General features: G+C 38.0%; 5 protein-coding genes across 5 annotated transcripts; 3 read left to right on the top strand and 2 right to left on the bottom strand.

The window, feature by feature from the left end:
• The first annotated feature begins 2962 nt into the window (after positions 1–2962).
• Positions 2963–6489, top strand: LOC111791017 (G-type lectin S-receptor-like serine/threonine-protein kinase LECRK2). The gene is made up of 2 exons (XM_023672189.2): positions 2963–3433; positions 4098–6489. Exons 1-2 carry the CDS (start codon positions 2978–2980, stop codon positions 5970–5972), a joined length of 2331 nt encoding a protein of 776 aa, XP_023527957.2. The 5' UTR covers positions 2963–2977; the 3' UTR covers positions 5973–6489.
• A 1-nt stretch (position 6490) lies between these two features.
• On the top strand, positions 6491–10279 carry LOC111790289 (G-type lectin S-receptor-like serine/threonine-protein kinase LECRK1). The gene has a single exon (XM_087122220.1). It carries the CDS (start codon positions 6895–6897, stop codon positions 9319–9321), a length of 2427 nt encoding a protein of 808 aa, XP_086978346.1. The 5' UTR covers positions 6491–6894; the 3' UTR covers positions 9322–10279.
• Positions 10180–10983, bottom strand: LOC111791699 (photosystem I reaction center subunit II, chloroplastic). Its single transcript, XM_023673157.2, has one exon. The coding sequence runs from the start codon at positions 10928–10930 to the stop codon at positions 10301–10303; it is 630 nt and encodes a 209-aa protein (XP_023528925.1). The 5' UTR covers positions 10931–10983; the 3' UTR covers positions 10180–10300.
• Positions 10984–11945: 962 nt separating this feature from the next.
• Positions 11946–14645, bottom strand: LOC111791321 (sugar transport protein 13). Its single transcript, XM_023672611.2, has 4 exons — positions 14362–14645; positions 13962–14287; positions 13099–13223; positions 11946–13017 (listed from the first exon to the last, which is right to left on the bottom strand). Exons 1-4 carry the CDS (start codon positions 14492–14494, stop codon positions 12081–12083), a joined length of 1521 nt encoding a protein of 506 aa, XP_023528379.2. The 5' UTR covers positions 14495–14645; the 3' UTR covers positions 11946–12080.
• Positions 14646–17983: 3338 nt separating this feature from the next.
• Positions 17984–23428, top strand: LOC111789640 (sugar transport protein 13). The gene is given in 6 exon segments (XM_023670275.2): positions 17984–18246; positions 18836–19161; positions 21195–21319; positions 21415–21706; positions 22527–23192; positions 23194–23428. Coding segments are annotated over 6 exon segments (1590 nt in total). The 5' UTR covers positions 17984–18107; the 3' UTR covers positions 23236–23428.
• The last annotated feature ends 39 nt before the right edge of the window (positions 23429–23467 follow it).

Raw genomic sequence — 23467 nt, 5'->3', positions numbered from 1 at the left:
AAAGCCTTGAGGGGAAGTCGAAAAGGGAAACTTCGAACAGAACAATATCTGCTAGCGGTGGATCTGGGGCGTTACAAATGGTATTAGAGCTAGGTTCCGGATGATGTGTTAGCCTTCTCGCTGTTCCCCGAAGGGGGATAGACACGAGGTGGTGTGACAGTAAGGACGCTGGCCCCAAAGGGGGGTGGATTTAGGGGCGGTCCCACATCGATTGGAGGAAGGAAAGAGTGCCAGCGAGGACACTGGGTCCCGAAGGGGGGTGGATTGTGATGTCCTACATTGGTTGGGGAGGAGAACAAACTACCATCTATAAGGGTGTGAAAACCTTTCCCTAGCAGACGCGTTTTAAAGCCTTGAGGGAAAGCCCAAAGAGGACGATATCTGTTAGCGGTGGATGTGGGGCGTTACACACGGGATGATGTGCTAACAAGGATGCTGGGCTCAAAGGAGATGGATGTGGAAACTTCTCCCTAACATACATGTTTTAAAATCGTGAGACTAACGACGATACGTAACAAACAAAAACAAACAATATCTATTAGCGGTGGACTTAGACTATTACAACTTTACCTACTTGTTTTTTAAGATAAACCCATGTTCTTTAAACATGTTTTATCCTCACTTATATGCTTCTTAGGAACATTCTCAGAAGGTTGCTCGACATAGGATTACTTCAAGTCAAACATGATTAACGTTGCAGTTTTAATGACGGAGCAACTAAAAACAAAGAAACACGTTATTAGTATAGATTCTTTAACTATCATACTCATTGAAATGTAATCTCGATTCATTCACGTATCTCAGTTTTACTCAAGCATATCACGAATTGAGAGATAACGCTCAATCCTCAAATAATTAACTCGAGACCCGAACATAAAAACCTATTATTGATTGCATTAAATCATTACCAATTCCTATAACATCGATATAAGTTTAAAATTGCAATAACCCATCAACCAAAAATTACACTTTTTTGGTATGAACTTGATTCTCAATCATTTCCTCAAACAAAAACACGACCAATTTTGAAATAAACAATCATCAACCAAAGTCTCCAACAAAACCATCAACGGTTTATAAATGGATATATTAATAATGAAAGGTTTTCCAATTTTGCCCTCCAACCAAATCAGCTAAAACCCACTGAGAATCAAACACAGTGACAGAACAAGTAATGAATAGGTTTTTCTTTAAGGTTGTAAAGATATGGACATGCCCCTTCGGACTTCGAGTAACCGTTGAGCGGGGAGAAAAAGGTAAATTTAATCCAAAAAAACACATAATTAAGGAAAAAAAAAAAAAAAAAAAAACATGAAATGATTGAAATGGCGTCGTTTTGCAGTTTTGTTGACCACAGCTAGCTAGCTCAATGGCTGTGTCTTCAATGGTGGAAATCAAGAGGGGCCATATGGCAGCTGGGATTTTTATTTATTTATTTATAAATAATTTATTTTCTATTTTCTGAGTGTGTGGTGGCCCACCATTAATGACTAAAGTCTCCTTCTAATCCTTCTCCCTTTTTGGAATTTATAATTTTTTTAAAAAATAAATTAATTGTTTTAAAAAATAAAGATGTAAAATATGTTAATTGTTGAAATATCAATCAATGTCATTTCATGTAAAAAGGTATTGATTTCACAATTATACCAAATATTTGTTTTTTTGTTCCCCTTTTATTAATTACTTTTGTTTTTATTATTTAGAATCATTTTCGAAATGACATATATATATATATATATTTATTTATTTTATTTTCTATTTTTCGATAAATTGAAATGACATGCATCATATACATATACACATATATATATATACATCAACAAATTTAAATTAGGAAATGGAAAATAATGAGTGAAAAAAGGTGAAAAAAAGTAATTTCTGAAGAAAAATAATAATTACGAACCAGAGAGGTCTGATACTCTGAGACAATGTTTGCTGTGTTCGTCTGAAGTAACTTAAAAGGGAGAATAAAATAATAATAAAAAAAAAAAAAAAAAAGAAGAGGAAAATCCTGACCGAAAACACCCTGCCCTAAACCCTGCCCTAAAAGAGTCCTTAAGTCTTCAGGGGGCAGTGTCCTTAACGTAGACACCCTGCCCTAAACCCCCCACTCTTCTTCTCATTCTTTGTCTTCTTTTGTTTTCTCTGTATTTTTTTTTTTTAATGGTTGAATTCTTGTCTGATTTAAAGAATGATTATAAGTAACGAATACATCTCCATTGATACAAAACTTTTTAGGGGAAGTCTAAAGTAAAGTCATGAGAGCTTATACTAAAAGTGGACAATATCATACTATTATGTAGAGTCTGATTTCTAACATAGTATTAGAGTTATGCTCTTAATTTAGTCATGTTAATAAGATCTTCAAATGTCGAGCAAAGAAGTTGTGAGTCTCGAAGACTCCAGAGAAGGAGGGAAGCCTTGATTAAGGGAGGGCTCCATAGGCCTCGGGGGAGTTTTCTGGGATCTATATTTGCACATAATTGAATCTTTTTTATATATTAAAAAAAAAAAAAACACAGAATTCTATTTTCTTCATGATTGGAGCGTTAATTCATCCTTCATGGGCTCAACTGAACCAACAGGCTTCACTTGGACTCTAGCTGTACTGGACTTATATTGGGCCTCGGCCCAAATTCATTTTTATGTGGACGCCGCTAGGCACGTGCCCAGCGCCTCCACACGTGATTTTTTTTTTTTTTTTTTTTTTTTTTCAAAAACCCGTTTGTTTTGAAAGCTGAAATTATAAAAATTTCATATTTTCTAGGAAATAACCATGAAAAAGTATACAGAACTCATTAATTAATTGCACCGAAAATAATAAACCAAAGTCAACGTCAACGTCAACGTCAACGGCAACTATTATTTATTTATTTATTTTCTTGAAATTTCTAAGGGAAGAAAATTTATCTTAAATGGGAGAGGCAGGGCGTTGAGGCCCTCAGTTTGTTCATCCAACGCTCTGCTTCCAATTCCAATGGCTGCCATTAAACTCTTGTATCTCTCTCTCCCATTGCTTCTCTGTTTTCTTCACTGTTACGCTCAGAACGGCATCGTTAATTTGAAGGCATCAATCGTTGCTGGGTCGAATGATTTTTGGGTATCACCCTCCGGCGAGTTTGCTTTTGGGTTCCACGAGATCACCCCTGACAGATACCTTGTCGGCATAGTGTTCGACAAAATTCCTGAGAGAACTTTGGTATGGTCCGCTAACAGAGACAACCCAGCAAACGCTAAGTCCACCATTATTTTCGGATCCACCGGCGAATTTGCGCTGATTCATGCTAACGACACTAAAGTTTCAATCTACGACGGCACCGACACTACCTCGGCTTTCATGTCTGACGATGGCAACTTTCAGCTGCTGAATTCCTCCTCCGATCCCATATGGCAGAGCTTCGATCATCCCACCGATACTCTATTGCATGGACAGGTTTTTAAACTATTACTCCACTCAGAATTTTATATTCTATTTTGCTCCAAATTTATATGTATGTTAGGATCCCACAATCAAGATGAAAAAAAAAAAAAAAAAAACAATAGAGAAAATACAACAATAAAAAAATGTAGGCTAAAGGATTTGTATTGATAACTTTAGTATATACTTTTATTCTTTCTTTAGCTTATATTCCTACTTGTATTTTCTTTCTCCCGCTCTTTGTATTCATCTTGATTGAGTGTGTGCGTTATTGTGCGATCCTAACAGCTATAAGAGTCATTCACTCAATTTAGCCATGTCAATAGAATCTTCAAATGTCGAATAAAGAAGTTGTAAGTCTCGAAGGAGTAGTCAAAAGTGACTCAAGTGTCGAAAAAATGAGTAGTCAAAAGTACACCATTTGTTCAAGGACTCGAGAAAAGGAGTCGAGCCTCGATTAAGGGGAGGTTGTTCAAGGGCTCCCTAGGCTTTAAGGAAAGCTCTATAGTGTACTTGAAGGGAAGATTCCTAGGAAAAAGTTTCACGTTAGCTAATTTAGAGAATGATGATGAATTTACAAGATATAAGAGAATGATGATGAATTTACAAGATATAAGAGGTTTTTGGGAAGCAAATCTTATAATAGATTCTGGTTCCTAACCATATATTCTTAATATAGGTTCTTCCCAAGGGCCATCAACTGTTCTCAAATGTGAACGGAAAAACCGACTATTCCAAAGGCCGATTCATGTTGGATGTAGCAGACGACGGCAATGTCCTCTTGACTTCTTTTCGAAATGGTGATCCTGCTTATAAGTATTCCGGCACGTCCGGAAGCAGCAGCATCGTCTTCAACCGAACGACAGCTCTATTGTATGTCTTTAATGGCACAACAATTACATATACAATGACGACCGAACAGCCACCGCCAGTAGAAGACTATTACCACAGAGTAATCCTCGATGATCAGGGGAACTTCCGGCAGTTGTATCGGAGTAAGACTGGCAGCGAGTGGGAAACGGCATGGAAGTGGGTTGAAAGGCCTTGTTTGGTGAATAACATTTGTGGGGTGTTTGGATTTTGCACCTCACCTGACAATGAAACTGTGAATTGTTCGTGCTTGGAAGGGTATTCTTCGATTGATCCAAACACGCCCTCTAAAGGGTGCCAACCAGATCTGGTCATGGACTTTTGTTCATTAGATTCTACACATGAGAGCTTCAAAATTGTTAGGCTTGAAGATGCTGATTTCCCATATCTTAAGGACTCTGATGTTTCCATGGTTGGACCATTGGATGACAGCCAGTGCGAGGAAGCTGTGAGAAAAGACTGTTTTTGCTCGGCTGCCGTTTATTTTAATAATGGTTGCTACAAGAAGAGGATGCCATTGTTAAACGCTAGACGAAGCATTTCGGACACCAATAATCTTGTGGCGTTCCTGAAAGTTCCCATCAATAATGACGGAAAAACACTCATTTCTAACGAAGCTCTGCTAGCGATATTTGTGGTATGTTCAACATTTGCATTGCTTTTTGCAGTCGTTTCCGTCTATTATCAGCCCTTTCTTACAAGGGGTTTGTTTAAAGAAAAGAAACCTGCAAAGCTGAATCAGTTGGAGGTGAATTTGAAGGCATTTTCATTGAATGAATTGAAAGAAGCAACAAATGGATTCCAAAAGCAACTTGGGAGTGGAGCTTTTGGTACAGTCTATCATGGGGTTTTGAGGTTGAGAGATCAAGAAGTGGAGGTTGCAGTAAAGAAATTGAAGAAGCTGACTGAACATGGAGAGAAGGAGTTCTTAACAGAAGTCCAAATAATTGGTTTGACTCATCATAGGAACCTGCTTCAATTGTTGGGATTCTGCAACGAGGGAGATGATCGGTTGTTGGTTTATGAGTTCATGAAAAATGATACCTTGTCAAGTTTCCTGTTTGGGGGGAAGGAAAATGAAAAGCCCAAATGGGAAAGCAGAGCAAAAATGGTGTTGGAAATCGCCAGTGGGTTGTCATATTTGCACGAAGAGTGCGAAACCCAGATCATCCACTGCGATATAAAGCCACAGAACATTCTCCTTGACCACAATTACATTGTGAAAATCTCAGATTTCGGCATAGCTAAGTTGATGAAGAAAGACCAGACACGCACAGACACGATGATGAGAGGAACAAGGGGATACATGGCGCCAGAATGGATGAGAGCTTTACCTGTTACCAAAAAAGTTGACGTTTACAGCTTTGGAGTGGTTTTGTTAGAGACCATCTTTTGCAGAAGGCATGTTGTAAAAGAGATGGAAGCCTCTGATGCAACATTTCTGGTGGACTGGGTTGTAAGTTGTTTGAGAGCAGAAAGATTGAGAGACGTGATAAGCCAGGATTCTGAAGCAGTGAATGACTATGAAAGGTTTAAGAGGATGGCAATGGTGGGTCTGTGGTGCTTGTCTTCGGATCCGGTACGCCGCCCATCCATGAAAGACGTTGAACGGATGCTAGAAGGAAGCATTGAGGTGAGGATCCCTCCTCTGCTTGAGTCATCATATACATACCCCCACTATTAGTGCTTCTCTGTTTGTGTTCATCTTAATCAAATGTGTGTGTTATTGTGCGATCCTAACATCATCATCATACTCTCCCTAAACTTGAGTATGTTTGAATTCTGTCCCTCAAAGTCGCTCCAAGTATCGTTCAAACTTGCGCACAAAGCGTGGAACTAATTAGTAGTTCATTCTACAGAGCGTGGAACTAATTAGTAGTTCATTCTAGTTCATTCTCTTGGCCAGCAAAGTTACGACACCATTAGATAGTAGTCACTCGTGTGCATCATGGTGTTTCCTGGCTTGTTAGTCCTCTCTTCCATGACGTTAGCTACGTTGAGATATGATTCAAAGTAGTTGAGATATGATTCAAATATTCAAACTAACAAGATTTGAGGAGATTTGAATTTAATTTCCATAATTTACTATTTTGGACCCAGTGTATAAGCCTATCAATACTGTGATTGTGTAGTGATTGTGTAACCTTTTGAGACAAAGACAATAATAAAGTAATGCAGCTTTATACTATTTTATGTTTTCATATCTCTTTCACTATCCCTTTTCCCAACAAGCTACACTATACGGTGCAATGAGTCTAGACGGGGTGGTTGTTGACATCGTGCTCGTCATGAGATAACTCAACAGACTTTTCTTCTCCTCCCTCGTTTTTTTTTCTATATCATGTTATTTTTCTTTGCAGGTGGATTCTGTGAGGTGCGACTAAAGGTCGTCGGGGAAACGTCTAGGGTGAGGGTGCGAAAATTCCATTAATTTCCCGTCCCCACAACTTCAATGTCTTGGTTGATTTTTCTGAAGTTGAATTGACTTGGTGCTTGACTCCCAAGTCAATGTTTGTCTGTATCTAATCCATTACACCCCTACAAAGCAGCTTCCGGATCAGACCATTTCAGAAGCACGATTGTTCAAAAACTTCAATCCGTCCACCATGGCCAACATCCTCATGCTTCTTTCCTTTCTCCTTATGAACTTCCATCAGTGTTTGGCTCAAACTGGCTCCGCCATAAGCCCGGGTTCCTCCATTACTGCAGGATCTACCCATTCCTGGGTTTCTCCATTAGGGGACTTTGCTTTCGGTTTCTATCATCTTTCCAACGATCTCTACCTTGCCGGAATTTGGTTTGATAAAATCCCCGAAAAGATACTGGTTTGGTCGGCCAACCGTGACAATCCGGCGCCGCTGGATTCCGTCGTCCAGTTGAACAACACCGGCCATTTTGAAATTCTGTCCCCAACCGGCTCCATTATTCCATCAACATTTACAGAGCAGAAGACCCCTGCAAGTTCCGGCCAAATGCAAGACGATGGCAACTTGGTGTTGAAAAACGCCAATCCTGAGGCCGTCTGGCAAAGCTTCGATTGGCCGACAGACACGCTCCTTCCCGGACAGGTTTTGGGCGTCGACAAAAAAATGTTCTCTGCAAGAACCAGCTCAGATTTCTCAACTGGGAATTTCATGTTGCAAATGCAAAGCGATGGGAATCTGGTGCTATCCAATTACCTCTTCTCTAATATTGGGTATTGGTTCACAATCGCAACAGAGGTTCCAAACACTGTCTTGATGTTCGATAACTCTGCTTCAATGTTCCTTACCAATGGAACTTCCCCAATTGGACAGATATTTCGCAATTTGACAGTGAATGATCAAGCCCCAATTAAGGATTACTATCACAGAGCAACAATCGGCGTCCATGGCGATTTTCGACAATATATTCACCACAAGACAGACAGAAATGAATGGAGAAAGATTTGGGGAGCCATGAGCGATCCTTGCCTTGTGAACACAGTTTGCGGCTTAAATGGTCTCTGCATATCATCCGACAACGACACAGTAACCTGCGATTGCTTGCCGGGCTTTGTTCATTTGGATCCGACCGATGCTATGAAAGGATGTCGGCCAAAAACAGTGGACAATTACCATAGTGAAGATTATGGGAAGACATTCGAGATCCAGGTGATCAATGATGTCGATATCGACTTCCCCCCTGGAGCAGGACAATTTTCAGTATTGGCTACTACAAACGACGTTGATGTTGAGGGATGCAAACAGGCAATCCTCGGGGATCGTTATGCCATGGCTGCAACTTTGAATGGCAGGACATGTCTTAGCAAAAGGACGCCATTAATGAATGCTAGAAATACTTCCAATACTAAAGGATTAAGAACTCTAATCAAAGTGCCTTCAGGAAACAGTCCGATGGATTTAAACAACAAACCAAAAGGCAAATCGAAATACCGAAAGTTCTTGGAGATCGGCAATATAATCGCTGGAGTTCTTGCTTTTTGCTTCGGAGTCGTTGCCCTCTTCTCTCATCCCATAACTGGAAGATTGTTCAGAAGGAAGCAACGTTCAAGTGCAAGTGCCATCGGAATCAATTTCCGGGAATTCACTTACCAGGAATTGGATGATGCAACCGATGGATTCCACAGGATCCTCGGCCGGGGATCTTCGGGTAAAGTGTTCCGTGGAGATTTACACATAGACGGTGTTGAGGTGGAAATTGCAGTGAAACTGCTCGACAAAATGCATGAAAGAACTGAAAATGAGTTCGTGACGGAGCTCACAATCATCGGCCGGACGTATCACAAGAATTTGGTCCGATTGTTAGGTGACTGCATCGAAAAGGAGAATCAATTTCTTCTAGTGTATGAGCTAATGCCGAGGGGAGCACTATCAGGTTTCCTATTTGGCAGTGGCGAAAACCCTAATTGGGCACAGAGGGTCGAAATTGCGTTGGGAATAGCGAGAGGATTAGCGTACTTACACGAAGGATGCGAGACGCAGATCATCCATTGCGACGTGAAGCCCCAAAACGTACTCCTCGACGCCAATTACACAACGAAAATCGCAGATTTTGGGATATCGAAGCTGTTGATGAAGGACCAAACGAGAACAAACACAGAGGCGAGAGGGACATTTGGGTACATGGCGCCGGAGTGGCTGAGGGGAGCTCCAGTGACGGCAAAGGTGGATGTATTCAGCTATGGGGTAATGCTGTTGGAGATAATTTGCCGTAGAAGGAACGTTGAGTTGGATCGAGTGGAAGAAGAAAGTGAGGAGGAGGACTTGGTTTTATCGAATTGGGTTCTGAGTTGCGCGGCGGCCGGTAAACTGGAGACGGTGGTGGGAGATGAGCCGGAAACATTAAGGGATTTGGACAGGTTTGAAAGGATGGCAATGGTGGGGTTATGGTGCATTCATCCAGATGCGTCTCAAAGACCATCCATGAAGAAGGTGACCCAAATGTTAGAAGGCACGGCCGATGTTGGAACCCCTCCTCAGCTTCTGCGCCCCACAACCTCCTCCTCAGCTGCTCTACTTCTGTGGACCGGCTCCATCCCTTATAGTGAATAAGCTTCAACTTTTTTCGTGTTATTTTAAACAAAATACTCTTCCTTTAATTTCTTTTCAATTCATTTTTTCAATTCATTTTTTCAATTCATTTTTAAATGTTCCCTGGTCGATTGATTATTGTTATAAAAACAAATGATATCAGAGCTAGACACCAAGCAATATGTCAGCAAGAAGGTTGAACCCTGAAGGGAGGTGGACATGAGGCGGTGTGCGAGCAAGGAGGCTGAACCATGAAGGGGGTGGACATGAAACGGTGTGTTAGCAAGGATGCTGGGTCCCGAAGGGGTGGATTGGGAGATCCCATGTCAATTGGAGAAAGAAACAAGTGTCAGTGAGGACGTTGGGTCACGAGGAGAGGTGGATTGTGAGATCTCACATCGGCTGAATAGGGGAACAAAACATTTTTTTTATAAGGGTGTGGAAACCTCTCCCTAACATACTCGTTTTATAAACTTTGAGCATAAGCCCAAAAGTGTAAGCGCTCAAATAGGATAAGGGTGTGGAAACCTCTCCTTAAAATAAGCATTTTAAAATCTGTAAGAGAAAGTCTAAAAATGAAAGTGTAAAAGAGACAATATCTACCGGTGGTGAGCTTGAGGACATTTTCATTTACACGAAAGACGACACAAATTTCTAAACACGACTTTCAAATGGGGCTCAAACACACCTTTTGTTCTGAATGCCGATGATTTGGACCAGAGAATCAAACAAAGAATCCAAGAGAGAACAAGATCTTCGATGGAAAAACAAAGAATCTGTCCCTTCTTGGTTCTTCTCATTTATTTCAAGTTCTCGAGACGAACGGATACACCAAAACCTCTCTCTAACAAATACTTTTCAGGTAACGAAAGAAATGGCTTAAAGCAACCGATGAATATCATTTATAGGATATGTTTGGATGAACAAACATCAGAATTCAGGAGAACTGAGCATTATAACAATTCATGTCATAAGAAAAGCATTAGAAATAGGAAATTTCTTACAAATCATACACTTGTTTACCAGTGAACTTGACTTCAATGGGGCTCACATTCTTCCCAATGGACCTGAAGTTCTGCCCAACTCCTTCCCTTCCTGGATTCACCTTCTCTGGATAAACCCCATCTTTGGGGTGCAAATACTGAACTTCCCCATTCGGAAACACCCTGTAAAATTGGTACTTAATCTTGTACTTGGATCTCAGCCTTGTCCCCAGAGCCAAACACTGCTCCTTCCTCGCCAATTTCAGCAGATTCGGGCCCTGTCGCATGATGGCTGCGCCTCCCGTTGGCATTTCGAAGATTTGCTCCTTCGGGGACTCCCATGTTATGACATAGAATTCCTCGACCTGGGCCTTCCGGAGTAGTCCCCCGGTGCTGCCGGCGAAGATTGGGGAAGGGGTACTTGGGTCGAGCTCTGGTGGGGAGAATCCGGCAGGAGCCTCCGTAGCCGCCGCCGCCTCGGCCTCAGCTGAGACTTTGACTATTCGGGAAGATGCGGCAGGCTTGATGAGGGGCTTGGAGTTGATGAAGGAGAGAGTGGAGGATTGCTTCCATGGGATGGTAACGGCGGTGGATTTGGGGGTGGAGAGTGATGGGGTGAAGAGGGTTGCTTGAGCGGCCATGGCCATTGGAGCTGCAGAGGGAGACGAGAAATGGAGGATTGGAAATGGTGGATTGGGAATGGAGGATGATCAAGAACATTAAGAACATGAGAATTTGGGTGTGGATAAGATGATCCTTGTTGGGCCAATTAGAATCCTTGATTTTGATACGCATACCTCTTCCACACCTTTCATTCATCCTCAATTAATTCCAACTCATTTTTTCTGAGTGTAAATTTTTTTTTTTTTTTCATGTGATGTACTCTAAATTATAGACCATGAGTATCCACAACGGTTAGGTTGAGAACTACATCAGACCTCTAAAGATGTATCAGCCTAAGCTCACGTACTTTCCCTTTTGGGCTTCCGCTCAAGCTTGTTAAGATCGCACAACAACGCACACACTCGATCTAGATAAACACAAAGAACAGGATAGAGAAAATGCAATGAACAGGATAGAGAAAATGCAATGAGAACTCTGGCTAAACATTTATATGGATGACTTACAGTAATAGAGAATAGAGAGAATACATAAAGTACATTTTCATTTAACCATCTACTATATATATATAGCTATTTACCCTTTATCGGATATAGATTTGATTAGAGAGAGGTTTCCACACTCATATAAGAAAAAAGGTTTAGTTCCCCTTTACAACTAATGATGAATCTATTCACATTTTTTAGGGGCCCAATGTCCTCGTTGGCAGACCGTCTGGTGTTTAGTTATGATTTCATTTGTATTAGTTAAATTACCTTAAGGCTAACACGAAAGACTTAGCAACTAGGTTTGTTAGAAATGAGCTAACGAACCTAAGAATAAAGGGAATGGTTAGACTGAGGACTTGATCTAGGCCAAAAGACCCAAGAACAACCTGTTATAAATAAAACTTAATTCATCGTGAATAGATTACTAATAAAATTACTTACTCAATAGATTATTTTACTCACCAAAATTATCTAATTCTCTTTCTAGATAGACGTAATGTGGCATGATCGAGACAATGATGTAAACGAGTTGTAGAGTTTAGGATTACTGTAAGCAAACTGGATTCCCGATGAACGGCCGTTGCTATAAAAAGTCCTTACAAATTGCATTTTTACGAAGGAACAAGTACCCTAAACAAGTATATATTGTCATGATTGGTAACAAAATCAAAGGCAAGAGCAAACCAAATCAAACTTTCTCATACACATCATTCATAAATCTCTTCCAAAACCAATGTCGCTTCCAAACTCTCTCCGTCATTTCTTCGATCGGAACGCCCTTTGTCTCCGGGACCAAGAACACCACGAACACCGACATCACAAACACCCAACCAGAGAAGAACAAGAAGATCCCAAACTTCATATGACACAACATCGACAAAAATGATTGCGCTATCACAAAAGTAAACACCATATTCACACAAACTGTGACACTCTGCCCAGCCGATCGTGCCTCCAATGGAAAAGTCTCGCTTGGAATCAACCATCCCAATGGACCCCAAGACCAAGCAAAAGACGAAACAAAAGTGCACACCATCAACACCACCACAATCGCCATCCCCCGCGACATGTTGTTCGTGTTGTCATCCAATTTCAACCCGAGCACCACCGCGATGATCATTTGAGATATGAACATTTGAACTCCAGCTTCGATCAACAGCACTCGTCGACCGAGCTTGTCGACCGAGTAAATCGATACCAACGTCGATAGCACATTGACAGCGCCTGTTATCACTGAAGAATACAGAGACGCATCGCTACCAAACCCCAATGTGCTGAATAAAACAGGAGCATAGAACATAATCGCGTTGATTCCTGTGAATTGTTGGAAGATCTGCAGCATTACGGCTATCACAAACGGCGGGCGATTCTGCCGCTTAAGGAGACTTTTGAATGGATGCTTCACTGCTTGAGCAATGCGGCTTGCCTCAACGATCTCCATGTACTCTAGCTCGACATTGTTTGTGCCTCTAATTTTCTTCAGTACTGATTTTCCTTTCTCTAAATGGCCGCGTTCGATCAAGCTATTTGGAGTATCATCAACCAAGATTGCACCGAGCGTCAATAGCAATGCTGGAACACCCGCCAGCCCCAGTGATACCCTCCAGCCCCATCCTCCTTCGATTCTATCATACATTTTAAAATTTCAAAATCTAAACTTGATCACAACCCAGAAGCTAAAAATACGTTTAGAGTTCAAATCTTACTTGGATGTCCCATAATTGACGAGGTTCGCAAACAAAATCCCGATGGTTACGTCGAACTGGAACAGTATATTCAAAGCTCCACGAATCCTCGTTGGAGCTATCTCCGAGAGAAACAGAGGTACTGCCTACTTTCACCAAAATTACAAGATGTTAAGAATGAGAAACATAAGCTATCTCCGAGAGAAACATAGCCACAACCTACTTTGAATCACGAGCCTCTAAAATGGTATGATATTGTCCACTTTAAGCAGAAGCTCTCAGGCTCTGCTTTGGGGTTCCCTAAAAGGCTTCCTACTAAAAAAAATAGGATCATTCCCTCCCAACAATCCTCTCATCGAACAAAGTACACCATAAAGCCTCTCCAGACGCCTATAGAGCACTCGAACGGGCTCCCATTAATTAAGGCTAGAGGAGTCATCGAACAAAGTACAAGGAGTCCTTAAACAAAGTACACCCTTTGTTTGACAATCAAGTCACTTTTGACTACACATTCGAGACTTACAACTTCTTTGTTCGACATTTGGGGATTCCATTGACATAGAACGGTTGATGATTCTATTGACATGACTAACTTAAGAGGATGATTATGATATCATATTAGGAATCACCAAACTCTACAATAGTATGATATTGTCACTTTGAGCTAAGCTCGCATGACTTTGCTTTGAGCTTAACAAGAGGTCTCATACCAATAAAGATGTATTCCTTAGTTATAAACACAGGATCATTCCTAAATTAGCCCATGTGAACTCCGAAATTAAGAGTACACAAGTTAATGTTTAAATAGGATACAAGCTAACGAACTAATTCTTAATTATACAGTAAAATATATTCTACAAATATTTTAATATCTTAAATCAAACCTGATTGGCAAATCCAACGCCACAACCGAGAGAGATTCTTCCAAGAATGAGCATGAGGAGGCTGACGGCGGTGGCGTTCAAAACAGTTCCGACAATGAAGAAAATCCCAGCAATAAGCATAGTATGCTTCCGACCAAGAACTCTGGTCGTGTAAGAAGCGAAAAACGTGGCAGTCAACGCCGCCAGATACAGAGAAGAAGTGAACAACTGTAAGCTTTCATTGTCGTATTTACAGTAATTACTCTCCTCCGCTTCGTGACTTTGAATCCTCTCGTACACCGCCGGAAAGAATTCTCTCAAGAACGAAGGCATCGACGTCACTCCCCCTGTTTCGACATGTCGATCAATTCCCCCATAAACAAACTAAGAACAGAGTCAAAATTGAGATGAATTAACTCACCAGAAACGCCGATATCATAGCCGAACATAAGCCCTCCGGTGGCCGCCAATATACACGAAATAATAACCACCGGCGTTATCTTAGCCTCGAACTCGACGCCGCCCGGAGCCACCGCAAACGCTGCTGCAGGCATTGTTACCAAAATTTTCTGATGGAGAATCGATCTCCTTGACTTGATTGATTGTTCAAACGTGTGGAATTTGAATATTTATAATGAATTGGATACGAATTAACAGAACGACAGTTTCCAAAACAGAGTAAAATCCCAAGTTTTTTGCGGACGAACAGAGCATCGTATGGGTGTGTCGGATCAACTGTTTCAGAAACAGAGTATATATATATGGTAAGAGTGGTTAAGAGATAATGAAGAAGTAAAGTAAATGGCCATGAGATTACATGGAAATGTTATCCAAATTCAACCAAATGAAACGTTCCAATGTATTCAAACTGACCAAATTCATGTAAATTTAAACGCATCCATCCTTTTTTTCATCAATAAAAGGAAAAATAATAAGACATTATTTTTTTTCCATTTATGTTTCATTTTTTTTGTTTCTCTAACATTACCTAAAATGGAAGAACATTAATGTACATATTCCGACCCATATAATCATTGACCCATGACGTATACTTGTCAACCTCATGATTATAAAATATCTTTATTAGAGAACATGAAATCTTACGAGAAGAAACTACCAAAAGTTATTAAATCTATATCACAACAATTTCATTAACAATTACCTTTCCTCTCCATTTACAATCTCTTATATGCTAAATAAATATATTTTTTAAAAGATTAAAAGATTATATTATAATATTAAAATTTTAAAAATGATGTTTAACATTAAATTATATTTTTTTTCTTATTACATATTATTAGAGATTATATTGAAAAATGGAAAATTATATATTAAAACATTTTATATATATATATTTATATATAACAGTGAAAAAAAAATCTTGGAATTAACCTATGCCTGCAAAAATAAATAATACATTTCCTAATAATTAACTATAATTAGGATTTGTTTTCATAAAATTTTATATTTTATTAAAAAAACTATCTTATTTACTTACATTATGTCATTATAATGATGCGATACTCGAGTAAATAATACAAACACGAATGAACGATAATTTCTTTAATTGCTTGTCAATTAATAGCATTATAGGAACACCACAGTCGAGAGTCAAGTATTTATTGATGTCTTCGAGTAAATTGAAATCGAAAGCTGACACGTTAGCAGGTGGCACATGAATCGTGGATTGGACTGTGTTGTTTTTCGTTTATGTTCTTATTTCTCCACGAAAAAAGATTGAACACACTATGTGTGATAAATAAGTTGCACTACTTTTCACCCCTATTTCCAGCCACAATATTTAATCTCTTTTTTATTTTATTTTATTTTTTATAAATCTTCCATTTTTATTTTACCTAACTTCAGATCGTTTAACATACTCATGACACGTTTTAATGAGAATTTCTTTTACGACTTTGTCAGACTTTAGGTGAGGTTCTCTTTCGTCGATCGAACATAACTAATACAAAAATTAAACTTATTTAGCCATAAACGCAGCCCGTGCATGCATATAAATTTATATTTTAGTTGACTTGTCTATTATATTATTTTAATTTTTATCGAAATCAAATAATAAATGATTACAATAATTAAATTAAAATACTCAATTTTTAATTGGATAGCCAATAATTGAGTACTTATACTAAGTTAATTTACTATTAATTAGTTAATAGTTACATGGAGATTAACTTAATTTAACCACCAATTCTAACTAATGAACTAAATATATTTAATATATTTAATATATTTTTTGTTAATTAATTAATAATTTCATTTGTTTAATGATTTTTATTTATGAATTAAATTTGAAAAAGAAAAAAAAAAGTTGGTGGGCGACGTCAGCTCGAAAGGTCACCAAAATGCTTGGTATCATATTGCACGCTTTGTTTGGGGCCCATCTACAATTAATTGAAATTAAGTGGAGCAAATTATAAATAACAAAAAGTTCTTAAGAAGATTCATTGGTCTGCTGAAAATGGAACTTTTTGTATGATGGGTTAGTTGAAAATTTTTAAATATTAAGGCCACAATCTCCCAATTTCCATTTTTTTAGGGCAAATTTTCAATTTTTAAAATATTAAGGCCACAATCTCGCAATTTCCATTTGTTTTGGTGCCCTTTTGAAAATTGGTGGATGAGAGTTTTCCCAACAACTAATCCCAATTAATTTTTAATTTTGTAATTACAATTACCATTTAATCTATAATACATCAACTTTTTACCATACTTAATTATATTTTTACAATATTTTATTTAAGATAATAAAATATTGTTTTTAACATGAAACGGTGTAAAAAGAATAGACCAAATAAAAACGTGGTTTAATATTTTAGTATAATAAAATAAACGATGTTTAATATTTTAATATTTTAGGCGACGCAAGAACGAATTAACTTAACTCACTCGTTGCTGAGAAATGAGAGATACACAATTGCAAGTCCGCTGCCATCAAAGTGTGATTGTGACAATATCTTATATTGGGTACATAGGGATACAAAATATTTCTTATAAGAATGAGAACGCGTTTTAAAATCGTGAAATTGATGATGATACGTAACGGGTCAAACAGTCAATATCTACTAACGGTAAACTTGAGCTATTATAAATGGTATCAAAGCTAGACACTAGACAATGTGTCAGCGAGGTCGTTAGCTCCTAAGAGGTGGATTGTGTGAGATCCCACATTGATTGAAAAGGGTGTGGAAACCTCTTTATAATAGACACGTTTTAAAACTGTAAGGCTGATGATAATACGTAATGGGTTAAAGCGAACCGTATCCACTAGTGGTGGTGGTGTTTATGAATAGAAAATTGCAACTCGCAACTGCAATAACACATTGGTATAATTTTTTTTTTATTATTTTTAAAATATATTGTAAAGTATTGGAAGACAATGATTTTTTAGCAATAAATTAAATTTAATTGCACATGTGGATCTATTATTTAATCCATAATTAGTAAACTTTATCCAAAAATTACAAATCTTGTCCAATTACAAATCTTGTCCTGTCACTTATGACTCAACATTCCACCAATTGATTTTATTTTGACTTTCAGAGTCCACGTAAGACTTATTATTATTATTATTATTATTTTTTGTAATTATTTACTATTAAATAACCATTTATTTTATTTCAAAATATATTTTGAAAACTATTTATATAGTTAATTTTTGAATTTTTAAAAGTTTAGGGACCTAATTGAAATATAACAACAGTTAATATTTTTTGTCCCCTCTTTTCTCTAAAGTATAAAATTGGAATAATTTAGTTTTAATTTGTTTCGTAGTTAATTATTGGTTTTGGTTTTTCATTTTCAAAAATTGCAATTTGGTCCGTGTAATTTAGTCAAATTGCAATTTGGTCCTTTTATTTAGTTTTAATTACTTGTGACTCACTTTTATGTTGCCACGTGGCGAAATCCTGGCGGAGGCACGGCTGCCGCTGGGCAATCGTTCTACCTTCTGACAAGTGCAGTCTGTTACTCCCCCAGCCTATAAATTCCTCACGCAGTATCACGCTCCTCACACCAAATTATCTCTTCTCTTCTTCACTGTTCTTCGTTCTTGGTTACCATTTCAGCGTTCTTTACAGGAAGTAGTTTTCTGGAGATTTTGATTAGGTGATTGTGTTTACTAAGAACACTGCACATACAATCACCGCAACCATGCCTGCCGGAGGATTCTCCGCCGTGAGCAAGAACGACGGCACCGTGTTCGAGGCCAAAATCACTCCGATCGTCGTCATTTCTTGTGTAATGGCGGCTACCGGCGGCCTCATGTTCGGCTACGACGTCGGTATCTCAGGTCACTATTGAAACTTTCTCTTAAACTTTCTTATAAATTGAAAATCAACACAACACGATTTCAGTTGTCGTGAATCAGGACGACATTTGTTGAAATTAACACGGATATACTCTGAATTCAAATCGTCTGAAATCTTCGTACACAGTGATTTTATGATTGTTTCTGTAGATCCTCAACTTAGGGCCATTACGATTTACTGTGTGTTTCTGTGATTACGACCGTAAGCACCTTCTTGGATGATGAAAGTCTAGGTTAATTTAGAGAATGATCATCTGTTTATAATCAATAAATATTCTCTCCATTGGTATGAGACTTTTTGAGAAGTCCAAAATAAAACCATTTATACTTAAATGGACGATATCATACCATTGAGTAGAGTCGTGTTCATGATTATATCATTTGCTTCTTCTGGTTTTCCATTTTTGATCAATTTTTGGTTAATCGAAATTCTGAACGTACTGCCATTACGATTGATCGAGTGTTTCTGCTATGACGGCGATGTGCTCGATTACCCTACCAGTAGACCTTATAGCGTTTTATTTATTGATCGATTCTGTTTGATCAATTTTTGGTTAATCGATAAACGCAGGAGGAGTTACTTCGATGCCGGATTTCTTGAAGAAGTTCTTTCCAGTGGTGTACAGGAAGACGCAGATGAAGGAAGAAATCGACAGCAACTACTGTAAATACGATAATCAAGGCCTTCAATTATTTACATCGTCGCTGTATTTGGCGGGTTTAACAGCGACTTTCTTTGCTTCCTACACCACGAGGAGGCTTGGAAGAAGGCTAACGATGTTGATTGCGGGCGTGTTCTTCATTATTGGAACCGTCCTTAATGCCACCGCTGAAAACCTGACGATGCTCATCCTGGGCAGAATCTCGCTCGGCTGTGGAGTTGGCTTCGCTAATCAGGTACATTTACAAGTTTTGATTGCTATAAAATGATGGTTTCCTGGAATAAACAAACGTCCAAATTGCGTCTTTTTTATCTTTAAAAAAAATGTAAATCCATGTTTTGTCAATAACAAATAGTTTTTCGATCTGATCATTATTTATTGGTTAAATTATAAATTTAATCTTTACATTAATATATAGTATTTTATCTAGAAAAAACCTATAGAATGATTAGAAATTAACTCAAATTAAGGAGAAAAATGTAAGTAATACTTTTTAAGAGAAGATTCAATGATCAAAAAAGGTATTTTTTAAAAAACAAAAAAAAAATTAAGAGTAATTTTTAGCTCCCGTAGTTCATTTGGATAACTTATATTATTAACTATGGGAAAAATAAATAAATGTAAATATCATAGATTTTTTTTAATTCAACATTTAATGTGTGGAGTTTATATTCAAGAGAATGTATCATTACATTTCCCATGATTGTTTGTGCCTTGAAAAGTAACATCGGGAAAAGAAAAAAAAAACCATATTCTTTTCTACTCGATAATTTATTTACTATAATTTTCTAAAATTATTTTTGTTGAAAATAATTTTTTTTTCTATTTATTAATACAGTAAAAACAATTAGAATTAGTAAGAACATACTCTCCACAATAGTATGCTATTGTCTACTTTGAACATAAGCTTTTCTAGCTTTGCTTTGGACTTCCCAAAATGTCTCACATTAATGGATATAAAACCTATGATCATTCTTTAAATTAGTCGATGTGGACTTTCATCATCCACCAAAGATATAAGGCGGGGAAAATCCGAAAAGATAATTGAAACTTTTCAAATAAGGAGACATTAGAAGCTTGTGAATCGTAAAATATAGAGTTTCTCCTTTTCGGCTTATGGGTATTAATTTTTCACATGAAGCCTGCTACGTCACCCGTTGGTTTGCTTCTTCTACACCTTTCCTTACTATAAAATAGGCTCTTTTTTTCTTTTTCTTTTTCCTTTTTTTTTCTTTTAAGAGATCACTTTCTGTTGAAAGCCATGAATTTTGTTGTCCTTTCATTATCTCTTTAGATTATCAAAAATTATATTTCTACCTCGCTTATCATCCAATATATTAATCTGTTTTTTTTTTTCAACCTAAACATAATTCAATCAATTAGAAAACAAATACTATATTTTAATAAGTTAGAATCGAGCCTTCTCGAGGAGAATATTATGTTGAGGATTATTGGGATTGGGAGTGTCCCACATTGGTTAATTTAGTGGAAGATCATGGGGTTATAAGTGAGGAATACTATCTCCATTGGTATGAGGCCTTTTGGGGAAGCCCAAATCAAAGTGGACAATATCATACCATTGTGGAGAGTTGTGATTCCTAACATATTATGCCTTTAGTTAACAGTTTCAGTAGGGGTCTTGTGAAGGATTTTGGAAAGATTTTGTTCTTTTAATATTTAATATGATATTATTAACTAAATTTACTTTTTAGCCCGAACATATTTTTCTTATTTTTAAATCTATGCTTCTATATATATATATATATATATATTTTTTTTAATTCTGACAAAACAAATTTGTATGATAAGGAATCTAATCAAAGAGGGACTTTTAAGCATTATGATATTAAAATTATAGTGGGTGACAAAAATTGTTGTCATATTTATAATGTTATACTAAATATGGTAATTTTTTCTCGTATAAAATTGATACATCATTTATATGATAAATCATAATACGGATGTACTTAATTTAAATATATATAACCATATTTGATATACCATTTTTGTAATATGGTAAAGTATGTCACAAATATATTTAATATAAAGTAAATGGTTAATGTAAATTTGTGTCATTATTGCAAAATATTTTATCATGTGTCGAATTTGTAATCTATTTAATTAATAAACTTGGGTTTAAAGCTAAGTTTTTGTTAAATTTGTAGATGTATGATTATATGAAAAATGGGTTTGGTGATCACTAGTGTATTAGCTTCAATAATCTCGATCTTTTAGACTAATTAGAGTGGAAATGAATGTGTTAAACAGGCAGTGCCACTGTTCCTGTCGGAGATAGCCCCAACCAGAATCCGCGGAGGATTAAACATACTATTCCAGCTCAACGTCACCATCGGCATTCTCTTTGCAAATCTAGTCAACTATGGCACTTCCAAGTAAGTGCCACTGTTCAAGCGTAGCAGAACCTTTCATTTCAACGTTGAGTTTTGAATATAAATAATAATAATAAGCCTTTTTCATGTATGCACAGAATTGAGGGCGGATGGGGTTGGAGGCTGTCCCTGGGTTTGGCTGGAATTCCAGCCGGCCTCCTTACTCTGGGGGCTCTGATGGTGGTGGACACTCCCAACAGCCTCATTGAGCGCGGCCGTCTGGAGGAAGGCAAAGCGGTGCTTAGAAAGATACGTGGGATTGATAATGTCGAACCAGAGTTCTTGGAGTTGGTGGAGGCTAGCCGTGTGGCTCGAGAGATAAAGCACCCATTTAGAAACCTCCTCAAGCGGAGGAACCGCCCCCAGCTTGTCATTGCTGTTGCCTTGCAGGTTAGTCTCATACACAACTCATGTTCAATTCTTCACCATAAGTACTGCTTGAGCTCTGCTTTGTTGCAATGACATCAAATATTGTCTGCCATATGATCTCTGGAAATTTTAAGTTCATTTTTTTTTTACTAAATTCACCCTGGCAAGATAAGAGAATGATGGAGTATATAAGTGAATACTTAGTTCACCAAATCTAAATTACCAACCTTGTGCTTCAAATTATTCCTCAAATTCATCAGCGTTGAAGATTGTTGGGAGAGAAGTCTCACATCGGCTAATTAAGAGGTTGATAATGAGTTTATAAGTAAGGAATACTATCTCTAGGGTGGAAAGTCTATTTTTAACATAGTATTAGAGTCATGCCCCTTAACTTAGTCATGTTAATAGAATTCTCAAATATGGAATAAAGAAGTTGTGAGCCTCGAACGTGTAGTCAAAAGTGACTCGAGTGTCAAACAAATGGTGTATTTTGTTCGAGAGCTCTAGAGAAGGAGTCGACCCTCGATTAAGTGGAGGCTGTTCGAGGAATCCATAGGCCTCAAGAAAGCTCTGTGGTGTAGTTTGTTCGAGAGGAGATTGTTGAGGATTGTTGGGAGAGGAGTCCTACATTGACTAATTAAGGGGTTGATCATGGGTTTATAAGTCTCGAATACTTTTCCATTGATCCCCATTGGTACAAAGCTTCTTGAGGAAACAAAAACAAAGTCATTTATGTTCAAGGTGAACAATATCATACTATTGGGAAGAGTCGTAATTCCTAACCGGTAGGATTTGAACCTTACACATCAAGCTCACCAAATCTTCGTCTTCTTCCAAACAGATATTCCAGCAATGTACAGGCATCAATGCGATTATGTTCTACGCTCCAGTCCTATTCAACACACTGGGCTTCAAAAGTGGTGCTTCTTTGTACTCAGCCGTCATCACTGGAGCTGTCAACGTCGCCTCCACAGTCGTATCAATCTACTCCGTAGACAAAATCGGGCGCCGAATGCTGTTGCTTGAAGCCGGTGTACAGATGTTCATTTCCCAGTTGGTGATCGCCATAATTCTGGGCATCAAAGTAAAGGATCACTCCGACGATCTCACCAAAAGCTTCGCAATATTAGTTGTGGTCATGGTGTGCACCTTCGTCTCTTCGTTCGCATGGTCATGGGGGCCATTGGGGTGGCTGATCCCAAGCGAGACATTCCCATTGGAGACTCGTTCAGCAGGACAGAGCGTGACTGTTTGTGTGAATTTGCTGTTTACATTTGTGATAGCTCAGGCCTTCCTCTCGATGCTTTGCCATTTGAAGTCTGGGATATTCTTGTTCTTCTCCGGTTGGGTTTTGATAATGTCGGTGTTTGTGCTGTTCTTGCTGCCGGAGACCAAGAATGTACCAATTGAAGAAATGACAGAAAAGGTATGGAAACAGCATTGGTTTTGGAGGAGATTTGTTGGGGAGGATGATATTGAGTGTAAGAAAGTTGGAAACAACAGAAGCTAGTCTGAAGAAAACTACTCATGGGTTTAGACCTTCCCTCTAGTTGTAATGCCTTGTAATTTCTAGAAAGATGAAGTGGGATAATAAATTAATAAGCTAGAACAGTATTTGTACGCATTTGAGGAGCAATTTTGCTTCCGGCACAGAAGGGGTTGGGAAACAAGCAAGGAACTTTTATGTCATGAGCTCAAACCTTCAAAACCAAAAATATGTTCTTATAAATTAATTCTCGTATCTATCTATTTAGTCCTTTAAAACTAAACTGAAAAACTCTG

This window comes from Cucurbita pepo, chromosome 3 (genome assembly GCF_057944985.1).
Source record: "Cucurbita pepo subsp. pepo isolate OVF chromosome 3, ASM5794498v1, whole genome shotgun sequence".
In the NCBI taxonomy this organism is placed as follows: domain Eukaryota; kingdom Viridiplantae; phylum Streptophyta; class Magnoliopsida; order Cucurbitales; family Cucurbitaceae; genus Cucurbita; species Cucurbita pepo.
Note: the sequence above shows the minus strand (reverse complement) of the source record. Positions and strands in the feature narration are given on the sequence as shown.